The sequence below is a fragment of the Macaca thibetana genome, chromosome X (assembly GCF_024542745.1).
Source record: "Macaca thibetana thibetana isolate TM-01 chromosome X, ASM2454274v1, whole genome shotgun sequence".
In the NCBI taxonomy this organism is placed as follows: Eukaryota; Metazoa; Chordata; class Mammalia; order Primates; family Cercopithecidae; genus Macaca; species Macaca thibetana.
In genome coordinates, this window is record NC_065598.1 from 24,265,349 (window position 1) to 24,277,686 (window position 12,338).

At 43.3% G+C, this 12,338-nt stretch overlaps 1 protein-coding gene across 3 annotated transcripts in view; it reads right to left on the minus strand.

The window, feature by feature from the left end:
- Positions 1-12,338, minus strand: part of PCYT1B (phosphate cytidylyltransferase 1B, choline) — a 114,609-nt gene that overhangs the window by 4,884 nt on the left and 97,387 nt on the right. For all 3 annotated transcript variants that reach the window (XM_050777372.1, XM_050777371.1, XM_050777373.1), the window contains exon 7: positions 11,995-12,183. In XM_050777372.1, the coding sequence (XP_050633329.1) occupies positions 11,995-12,183 (189 nt within the window). The remainder of the gene's footprint in view (positions 1-11,994; positions 12,184-12,338) is intronic.

Consider the following 12,338-nt stretch of genomic DNA (forward strand, 5'->3'; position numbering starts at 1 on the left):
GAGGGACCAGGTGAATGGAAATCAGAGGGCAGCGCACTCCAGACAGAGCACCCCAAGAAAGGAGCATGGAACGCACACCCAGGAGCGCAGGCAGGGCACTGCAGTTGCCTTGAGGACTGATGGGTGGGGAGGAGCTGAGGGAGGGGAGGAGCTGAGGGAGGGGAGGAGCTGAGGGAGGGGGTTAGGAAGAGGTTGCCAGAGAAGGCACAGAGGGCTATGCCACGGAGGGCCTTGGCAGCCATTGTGAGAACTCTGCCTTTCAGTCTGAAGGGACCCACGCAACAGGTCCCAGGAAAGGAGGAGGCCATCGTGGCAGTGTGGAGCCAGCTGGTGGGGAAGGGAGAGTGGGAGGCACTGCGGGAGATCAGGCCAGAGACATATCAGGCGGCAGTTTCACGTACAGTCTCTGAGAAGAGAAACCTCTGGAGAGTTCTGAGCAAAGGATTAACAATCTGCTGCTTGTTTGCAAAGGACCATTCTGACTGCTGTGTTAGGAACAGATGGCAATGAGGCGGGGGCAGGAGCAGGGAGCCCAGTTATGAGCCCATTGCAATAAGAATCCAAGGCTAGGCATGGTGGCTTATGCCTGTAATCCCAGCAGTTTTGAAGGTCAAGTCGGGCAGATGATTTGAGGTCAGGAGTTTGAGACTAGCCTGGCCAACATGGTGAAACCCTGTCTCTACTAGAAATACAAAAAAATTAGCTGGGTATGGTGGTGGGCACCTGTAATCTCAGCTACTCGGGAGGCTGAGGCAGGAGAATCACTTGAACACAGAAGGCGGAGGTTGCAGTGAGCCGAGATGGCAGCACTGCATTCCAGCCTGGGCAACAGAGTGAGACTCTGTCTCAAGAGGAAAAAGAAAAAAAATTCCAAGATGGTGATGGAGCCTGGCCTGGCCCAGGATGACGGCAGTGTGGTGAAAAATGGCAGGATTCCTAGTATATTTTCCCCCATATTTTTACTGGGGTATAATAAACTCACCCTTTTTAGTGTACAGTTCTGTGAGGTTTTGTTTGTTTGTTTGTTTTTTGAGACGGAGTCTCACTCTGTCGCCCAGGCTGGAGTGCAGTGATGCAATCTCGGCTCACTGCAACCTCTGCCTCCCGGGTTCACGCCCTTCTCCTGCCTCAGCCTCCCGAGTAGCTGGGACTACAGGCGCCCGCCACCTCGCCCGGCTAATTTTTTGTATTTTTAGTAGAGACGGGGTTTCACCGTATTAGCCAGGATGGTCTCAATCTCCTGACCTCGTGATCCCCCCGCTTCAGCCTCCCAAAGTGCTGGGATTACAGGCATGAGCCACCGTGCCCGGCCAGTTCTGTGAGTTTTGACAAATGCATACAGTTGAGTGACCACCACTGCAATCAAGGCATAGGAGGGTCCCATCAGTTCCCAAATTCCCTTGTGACCCTTTGGAGTCTCCCCTCCCCCAGCCACTGGCAACAGATCTGTTTTTTGTCCCTACAGTTGTGCCTTTTCTAGAATGTCATCAAAATGGAATCCTACAGTATGTGGTCTGGCTATGTTTTCACGGTAGAGCCAACGGGACTCACTGACAGATGGGACATGGGGTGTGGGAGGAACGGGAATCAAGTGACTCCAGTCTCGGGCCCGAGAAATTGGAAAGCAGTGATGCCATTTCCCAGTTTGGGGAAGACTGTGGGGTGGGAGGAGATTTTGGTGGTTAAGATCAGTTTACCAGTTTGGGACCTCATGTAATGGTTGCTGGGTGCTTTCAGAATTGAGCCCTTCCCTGATGCTCCCACCGGGCCCCCAGTGCTGCCAGCCTACCGTGCCTGCTGCCTGCTGCTCAGCCCCCCAGACGCTGCATCCCACCAACTCCTGAGCATCCTGCCTGTGCTGCCTGGGGTCTTTCAATTGCTCACATTTGAGCCTTAGCCCCCAGCCACTCAGTTCAATCTTTTGATACGAAACTGGCCCTGAAAGCCAATTCTCCTATTTACCATCTTAGACTTGTCCCTTGGATTATTCATTTTACATACCATTACAGAGATCTTCTGGGGACCAGGTGCTACACAGGAGGAAGGGGAGGAAGAAGAGGGTAGAAGAGGTAGTCATGTCTCAGCTGGGTCTTTGATAATGACCAGGAAGAGGTGGGTGGAGATGGAGAGTGGGTCCATGGGAGCTGGTAGAGGATGGCCTTTCCAAGCAGAGCACACTAACTAAGGAGTACTAAGTCTAAGTTGCTTGGTGTGGTCAGAATCCCAAATGCCCATGTGGTGGTAATGGTCTGGACCTAGAGCACCACAAGGAGACTGGATTTCCTACTCAAGAACCCCCAGAAAGATTTTAATCAAGGGCGGAGTCTGATTAGATCTGTGTTTTGGAAATACCTTTAGGTGTCAGCATAAAAGCAAAAAAGGAAACCATAAAGGAAAAACATTGACATTTAACTACACAAAATTTTTTAATTTCTGTACCCTCTCAAAAAAAAAAAAAAAAAAAACCCACCATGAAATAAGATAAAAGGCAAATGAAAAAATCGTGGAATTTTTTGCAACGTTTACCTACAAATGATAGATCTCGGTATATAAACAGAGCTTATAAATCAAAAAGAAGGTGAAAAGCTCAGTAGAAAAATGAGCATATGGCCTGTATAGGCAAGTCACAAGAGAAATTTGTAAATGAGCTAGAAAAACTGTTCATCATCACTAGTAGTCGAACAAATGCAAATGGCTGAAATGAGATACATTTTATATATCAGATTGCTAAAGTTTTAAAAATTTGTTACAGCTAGTGAGGGCTCAGGAAAAGGGCTACCCTCATGTTACTGCTGGTAAGAGGATAAAATAGCAATGCCTTTCTGAGGGGTAATTTGGCAATAGATGCAAAAATTTCTATTTTCTGAGGAGATAATCAGAGATGTAAGTAAATCTTTATTGTGTATAATGGATATTCAATGCAACGTATAACACACAGCACTGCAAATTCTCTAACTAGGTTAGAGAAACCTGTACAACTCCAAGATGATATAATAAGCAGATGAGGAGAATCAGATTCTTAAATAATATTTCATCATGTGAGAAAATGCTCATGAGCAACTGCAAAGCCAAAATGATTTTAGAACACTATGTTCTGCATGATCTCAAGTTTGTAGAAGGAATGTACGTATATGGAGATGGGAAACAGATGGGAGTGATAACCCGAAATGTTAACAGAGACTGCTCTGGATGATGAGACTGCGAGTGATTTTCAGCCCCTTCTTTACTTTCTAATAGTTATATAATGAATATATATTACTTTTATCATCATAAAAAAGCATCACAGTAGGAAGAAAGAACTCAGGTAACCCAAGCAAGGAGATTAGGCAGAAGGGCAGGTGTTACACTAATGACATTGGTAAGGAACTATTAACGCCACAGGCACATCACCAATAGCACTGCCTGCCCCCAACACTCATTTTTCCTTTCTAAACACTAGCCCCTTACTTTTTAGAGTCCCAAGTTTCCTCTAGCAGATATAATAACATATGACGGCTGATTGCTCAGGTCTTTTCCAGATTTAAAATTCCACACGTCTGCTAATATACCAATTATTTACCTTCCATTAAGGCATTGATAATTCTGCCAAAAGACATCAAACCCCCCTCAAAGTCAAACAGAAAAAAAAGGTGCAGTACAACAGCACTCCCTTAGATTAAACCCATTTATGAGACAAAATCAAATGCCATAAGGATTGGGTGGCCTATTATTAACAGCAACATTTAAAAACATTTTTGAACTTGTAGCAGGCACTTTAAAATATGTGTTTTTATTACTGTAATCTTTAAGTATATTTTCTGTGGCAGCCATTAGGCCTCCTGCTGTTAATGGATTGTCAGCATTTCCATTAGAAGTTCACTTTCTAAGAAATCTACGACTTGTCTACTGTAGTTTGAATCAAGCTCATAGCTGAGAATATTCTGCCTGAGGGGATGAAAGAACTTGAATCTTCAATGATAAACAACGGTGGCGCACTTCATAAAATGCAATATCCATGCAAAATAACTCCCAGCCTCAATTTGCCAGCTCTCTGATCTGTTTCTGGTGCATTTTGAAGGGTGGTTCCCCTGCAAAGGAGCTGAATTCAATACAGTCAGGAGACAGTTTGTAATGAGCTTCCTGGGAAGAAAAGCACTTTACAAATATAACAAATAAGGAAGAGCATGCGTGACATTTTCCAAGAGTAAAGGTATTTAAATTCAGTCTCTCGCTGTATTAAGAGGTTTCCATTTATAAAGTTTTCCGCCAAGAAAATAATCCCATTTATAGTCCTGTCCATATGAAAGTAATTTGCTATTTCTCTCCTACAAAGGTTTCCCTTTTAAGAAGTACTTAACATCAGTCAGGTGTGGTGCCTCATGCCTGTAATCCCAGCACTTTAGGAGGCCGAGGCGGGCGGATCATGAGTTCAAGAGTTCGAGAGCAACCTGGCCAACATGGTGAAACCCCCGTCTCTACTAAAAATACAAAAATTACCTGGGCGTGGTGGTGGGTGTCTGTAATCCTAGCTACTTGGGAGGCTGAGGCAGGAGGATCGCTTAAACCCAGGAGATGGAGGTTTCAGTGAGGCGAGATCATGCCATTGCACTCCAGCCTGGGCGACAGAGCGAGACTCCGTCTCAAAAAACAAAAACAAACAAACAAAAAACCAGAAGTACTTAACATCTAGTGGGGCAATAAATGTCTTGACAAATGCCTTTAAAGGTTTCAGTATTTCAGATATATTCTGGTATATCTGCCATAAAGAAATGAAAAAGTTCCTAGTACGATCTGGTTTGGTTTGGGCCTTGGGTAAGCAAGATGAAACTCAAGGAGAGAAAAGGGTCCATGCTTCAGTTCTGGCCAAATCAATAACAACAACTAACCCTTACACGGTGCGCGACATGGGTGCCAGGCACTGCTCTAAGGGCGTTGAAGTGTGAGCCAGGCTGGCTGTGGTGGCTCATGCCTATAATCCCAACACTTTGGGAGGCTGAGGTGGGAGGACCGCTTGAGTCCAGAAGTTTGAGATCAGCCTGGGCAACATAGTGAGACCCCCATCTCTACAAACAATTTTGAAAAACTTAGCTGGGCATGGTGGTATGCACCTGTAGTCCCAGGTACTCAGGTTGAGCGGGGAGAGGGTTTAGGTGGGAAGATCGCTTGAGCCTGGGAGTTCAAGGTTGCAGTGACCCATGATTGTACCACTACACTCTAGCCTGGGCAACAAAGCAAGACCCTGTCTCAAAAAATAACATTTTTAAAAATGAAGTATGAACCTATGTAATCCTCGCAACAGCCCTATGTGGCAGCTGTGTTTACTTTCCCCATTCAATGATGCTATGATTAAGTCCCAGAGAGGCAAATGAACTTGCCTTAAGCCACCTACTCAGAAAGTGACCCCTTGCTCATGACCACCTCTCTTGTAATTAGCCAGTTGCATAGTAAGAAACTTTTCATGTTTATTCAAATTTTACTTGTACCTTTGTTTAAGGATAAAAATTTTAGGCCGGGCTCAGTGGCTCATGCCTGTAATCCCAGCCCTTCGGGAGGCCGAGGTGGGTGGATCACTTGAGGTCAGGTCAGGAGTTTGAGACCAGCCTGGCCAACATGGTGAAACCCTATCTCTACTAAAAATACAAAAATTAATCAGGCATGTGGCGTATGCCTGTAGTCCCAGCTACTCGGGAGGCTGAGGCAGAAGAATCACTTGAACCCAGGAGGCGAAAGTTGCAGTGAGCCAAGATTGCACCATTGCAGTCCAGCCTGGGCGACAGAGCAAGACTCTGTCTTAAAAACAACAACAATAATCTTTAAAAAAAAAAAAAAGACACAAATTTTAAAACTGTCAAAGTCTCAGGTGGGAAATCTAATTCAGATCCACAAACTGTATTTTGTAGCTCTTTTCTCAAAATCAAACATCTTAAAAATTAGCAATGCCTAAAATTAGGATGATTATTTAAAAAAACAAACAAACAGAAAATAACAAGTGTTGGTGAGGATGTGGAGAAATTAGAACCCTGTGCGTTGCTAGTGGAAATGTAAAACTGTGCGGCCACTATGGAAAACAGTAACGCGGCTCCTCAAAAAAATTAAACATAGAATTACCATGCGGTCCAGCAATTCTATTTCTCAGTATATACCCAAAAGAATTGAAAGCAGAACTTGAACACCAGTGTTCACAACAACCCAAACGTCCATCAATGGAATAATGGATAACAAAGATGTGATGTACACATAAAATGGAATATCATTCAGCCTTCAAAAGAAAGAAAATTCTGATACATGCTACAACATGGATGAACCCTGAAGACATCATGTTAAGTGAATTACGCCAGCCACAGAAGGACAAATACTGTATGATTCCACTCATATGAGGTACATAGAGTGGTCAAATTTATAGAGGCAGAAAGTAGAAGGCTGGCTGCCAGGGGCTGGGGGCAGAAGGGGATAGGGAGTTCTTGTTTAATGGTTACAATTTTTGTTTGGGATGATGAAGAAGTTCTGGAGATGGATGGTGGTGATGGTTGCAGGACAATGTGAACGCAACCATTTAATCCCACTAAACTGTGCACTTAAAATGGTTAAAATGGGCCAGGCACAGTGGCTCACGCTTGTAATCCCAGCTCTTTGGGAGGTTGAGGCAGGCGGATCACCTAAGGTCAGGAGTTCAAAACTAGCCTGGCCAACATGGCAAAACCCCGTCTCTACTAAAAATAAAAATAGTAGCCAGGCATGGTGGTGGCACATGCCTGTAATTCCAGCTACTTGGGAGGCTGAGACAGGAGAATCAGTTGAACCTAGGAGGTGGACATTGCAGTGAGCCGAGATCACGCCATTGCGCTCCAGCCTGGTAGACAAGAGCGAGGCTCAGTCTCAGAAAAAAAAAAAAAAAAAAAAGGAAAAGGAAAAAAAAAAGGTTAAAATGGTACATTTTATGTTTATGAATATATTTGTCACAAATTTGTTCTTTGAGACAGAGTTTCACTCTTGTCCCCCAGGCTGGAGTGCAATGGTGCAATCTCGACTCATTGCAACCTCCGCCTCCCGGGTTCAAGCGATTCTCCTGCGTCAGCCTCCCAAGTAGCTGGGACTACAACCGTGTAGCACAATGCCTGGCTAATTTTTGTATTTTTAGTAAAGATGGGGTTTCACCATGTTGGCCAGACTGGTCTTGAACTCCTGACCTCAGGTGATCCACCTGCTTCAGCCTCCCAAAGTACTGGGATTACAGGCGTGAACTACTGTGCCCGGCCGCCACCTGACATCTTGACTGAAACTTCATGAAAGACTGAGTCAGAACCATCCATCTGGGCTGCTTCCTGATTCCTGACCCTCAGAGACTGTGAGATAATAAATGTTTGTCGTTTTAAGCCACCAAGTTTTGAGGTAATTTGTTGCCACCAAAAGGGAACTAATGTAGCCATAGACAGCACACTTTCTGCTTGCTGAGAAAGCCTAGAGGTAGCAGCAGAGGGCTGAGAGTGCCTATCATAAATCTATATGGCCTGGTCTCAAGTACAATTCTGGCACCCAGCATTGTCACGGGCCTTAGGGGGATGTTGGTAGACCTCAGTTTCTCTACAGTTTCTCTACAGGAAAGTGAAGCAAAAGGACTGCATCATGTGGACATTCCTGTGGTGAAGGATACAGACATGACCAGGAGAAAGAGGCTAGCCCCAGGCTCCACCCTAGTGCCCTCCAACTCCTGTGAGACCATGGGAATGTTTCATAGTATAATTTTTCAGGCCTTTGTCTATATCTATATATTTATCTATAAAATGGCTATAATACTACCTTCTTGTGTGGCTAAAATGGGTGAGGGGAGGCCAAGGTGGGTGAATCACTTGAGGTCAGGAGTTTGAGACCAGCCTGGCCAACATGGTGAAACCCCGTTTCTACTAAAAATACAAAAATTAGCCGGGCATGGTAGCACATGCCTGTAGTCCCAGCTACTTGGGAGGCTGAGGCAGGAGAATCGCTTGAGCCTAGGAGACAGAGGTTGCAGTGAACCGAGATCACGCCATTGCACTCCACCTGGGGTGACAGAGTGAGTGAGACTCCATCCCAAAAATAAATAAATAAAAACAAATGAATAAATAAAATGGGTAGAATAAATGTGCAAGGACATTGAAAAAAGAATTCAACCTGCTATACAACTTTCAGACAATAGCATCATCATCATCTTCTTCTTGTTTACTATGATCATCATCATCATCACCACTTCCTACTCAGAGATAGCATGTAAGGGTTTCAATTTTAGATTGCCATCCTTAATGTCAAATATGAGGTCACTTGGGGAGACTTAAAGACTATGGCCAGGCATGGTGGCTCATGCCTGTAACCCCAGCGCCTTGGTAGGGCAAGGCAAGAGGGTCTCTTGAGCCCAGGAGTTCGAGGTTACAGTGAGTCATGATCACACCACTGCACTCCAGTCTGGGCAACAGAGTAAGACTGCATCTCTACAGAAAATTTAAAAATTAGCTGGGCATGGTGGCACACACCTATAGTCCCAGCTATCTGGGAGGCTAAGGTGGGAGGATTGCTTGAGCCCAGGAGTTTGAGGTTACAGTGAGCCATGATCATGCCACTGCACTCCAGCCTGGGCAACAGAGTGAGACCCAGCTTAAAAAAAGACTATACCACAAGGAGCAAATTAAAATATTCCCTGGGGCCAGATGGGCTGCATAAATGTGTGAGTCAGGTTAGGGAAGGGGGAAGGAGCAGCGGTGCAAGGTGTGACTATGGCAAACAAGAGCTCATGCCTTCCCTAAAATAAATTTTAAAACATTGTTAAGGGCAAAGCATACTACGTCTGCGTACTGAATTTGATCCACCAAACACCAAGTTGTAATAAAGTCCTGTACCTAGCACCATGAGCAAGAAAAGGCTAAGGCTATCTATCTATTTATCATCTATCTATCTGTCTACACACACACACACACACACGCGCACACACACACACGTATATGGGGTTGGGGATTTAGGTCTTACCATACAAATCCTTTGCAGATGCTGGAAGCTTCCGTGAATAGGTCTTCCTCATACATCCATTCATTCATACATTCATTTAACCCAGAAACATTTATGGAATATCCACTATAAGTTACATACTATGCTGCATACCAGTCTCATTGCACCAGAATTTGTATCTTAAATCCTTCTATTTTGTGCCTTTCCAAGTTTGGGTTGTTTGTAACAGTACTGTATTTGCCGGTAATACAGATCCTCTATTTTAAGAAATGAGTTCCAGTCCCAAATTCACAAATAAAGAATTATAATAATAGCATATTCATGAAAAGCAAATTACTTATCTTGGCGTTTAACATCCTTGTAACTATTCCTGTATTTTTAATGTCAACAGAAAAAAAGCAATGTCTTAGTCTGGCTGATATGGTAAATTAATGGTAATAACAGTTTTGACACTAATAGCAAGTTTTAAAAGGAAAAACCTCCAGTCTCTAAACTGGGTTTCATTTCTTAAAAATCACCTTGGCTTGCTGTCATCAGACTCCCAAGAACAATTCCAGCTACTATTTCACCTTCACTGGGAGCCTGAAATGACTAAGGTCTATAGTTATTATGAAATTTTATATATATATATACACACACACACATATATATACACACACATACACACACATATACACACATATACACATATATACAAAAACACACATATATACACACATATACACATATATACACATATATACAAACACATATATACACACATACATGTACACATATATTCACACACAGATATACACACACATAGATATACACACACAGATATACACACAGATATACACACATATATACATACATATACACATATATACACATATATACAAACACATATATACACACATACATGTACACATATATTCACACACAGATATACACACATAGATATACACACACAGATATACACACATATACACACATATATACACACATACACATATACATACACACACATACATATATACACATACATTTACATACATGTACCACACATATATACACACACATACACACACACACACACACATATATATATTTTTTGAGACAGAGTCTCGCTCTGTCACCCAGGCTGGAGTGCAGTGGCATGATCTGGGCTCACTGCAACCTCTGCCTCCTGGGCTCAAGCAACTCTCCTGCCTCAGCCTCCTGAGTAGCTGGGACTACAAGTATGCGCCACCACACCTGGCTAATTTTTTGGTATTTTTAGTAGAGACCAGGTTTCACCATGTTGGCCAGGCTGGCCTCAAACTCCTGGCCTCAGGTGATCCGTCCGCCTCGGCCTCCCAAAGTGGGAAATTATATTTTTTCCTTGACTTTACTCACTCTAAGTGGAGAAAACATCCACCCCCTTGAGTTATTATACCAGCTCTTATCAGCAGAGACAGGTTTCTGAATCCCTGTAGACGAATGAACACCTACATGGTTTCATTAAAAACTTCTAGCTGCTGCTTCAGAGCCTGGAAATTAGTTGTGAAAATGTGAACTATTAAAATACGCACTAGATTAAATAGGAAATTTCAGACCATATGTCATAGACACCAGAGAACAGGGTCTGTACTTTGTCTGTTTTTATGTTCTTCTTTGTGCATAGTGCCGTGCACAGACAAGAACATTAAGAAATGTACCAGGAATTAAATGATCTGAGCTGAAATTTTTAACAGGCCTCCGGAAAATGAAAAGGAGCCCAGCCCTTGGCTCTTCCACCTTTGCCAGCTCTTTCTAGGAGTCTTCGAAGGCTCATGCAATCCTTGTAAACCTTTCACCCCTCTCAGACTCAGCCGATAGGACACGGTTGGCCTATAACACCCACCTCTATAATCACTTAGAGGCCGCCAGGTATTAAGCAAAGCATCTCTCCCAACTTCCCAAACATTGTTCTTTTTCTATTACTAATTGAGTGTTTTACTTTTAGATAATCCTATAATGAATGAGCTCAAACAAGCAGAAGTAGCACTGACAACCTGCCAATAAAATAATTAAGTCAAAGTGGATTTTGGTAGAGACTTCTCATGTTATAATAGGAAACCCAGGCTACTTAAAATCAGAGAAATCAAATGGAATTATGTCTTTTTGTTGTAGGAGGAAATTTCATTTTTAGTATCTCTTTCATACAACCCTCATCAACCCTTTAGTGTCTCTAAGGTAAACTTTTGGTATCTCTTTTACAGACCCCTCATCAACCCTTCTGACGATACTGGTATTTACTTGGGAAGGGCATGCACAATAGAAATACCAATAAAGTACCAGTGGAGGTTTCCAGAATTTTCTTTTCCCTTTCCATAGTTGTCATTCAGAGTCGTTCAGATTTTAGGCAAGGAGACCCTCTACATTTCCTCTCAGTTTTAAGATTCAGATCATGGCCCCAGTCACGAAAGACTGCTGTGCCTTATCCCAACACTTGCATGTCATGAAAAACCAGGGAAAAATCAGGGCACGATGGACACAGATGCAGGGCTAACTCCTACTTCTTCTCTCTCTCTCTTCCAACCAGTAAAAGAGGAGGGCTCCTGACAACAAAAACTGACTGACATAGTACATTTCTTTGGATTCTCCTCCCCAAAATGTAATTGCCAGTAGTTGATCCAAGAGCCCATCATTCATGTCTTGTAACACAAGCTCCATGCTGCCACTAGCCCACTTCATCTGTACTCCCAAACTTTCATCATCTCCAATGGGGAGACTGAGATGAGTGACAGCATCAACCCCTGAAGTAATAGACACTCAAAGATCACCAAATGGCTTCCAAGCTCTGGATAAGAACTAGAAACTGAGACCAGACCTGGCTTTGTGTGCTACTGGGTGCCATATTGACGAGTAAAGCAGAAACTCAGGAAGGAAGTGACATGGACTTGAAGTCGTTCAGGCTGATGCCTAAAGTAGAGGGCACGCAGTGGATCTGAGATAAGGGGCACCCTTGAGTGGCTCCATAAAAAGGAGGATAAACTCAAAACACTCATCATTGTGGGGTAAAGTGAAATAATTACATACCCATGCTCCATCAGGTCCAAACAGTTCTAGGAAGTTGCCAATGAATTCTCTTGACTTCTCTTCCCACTTTTGAATTAGATCATGGCTCTTTTCTTCCACTCTGTTCACAAATTCCTTTGATCTTTCCTCCACATTCTTGACTTTTTCCTTCATTTTGTCCACCTGGTTCTGGAAACGGTACCTCTTCTCCTGGTGAAAGTTTACAGGAAAAAAAAAAAAAAAACAGATTTATCCAAGAGGACATGAGAGAGATCAATCATTCACATTAAAGGTCACATTTTATTTCAATTTGTATTTGTTCCTAACCTGAAGAGTCACGATGTTGCCATTTCCCAAGGGCTATG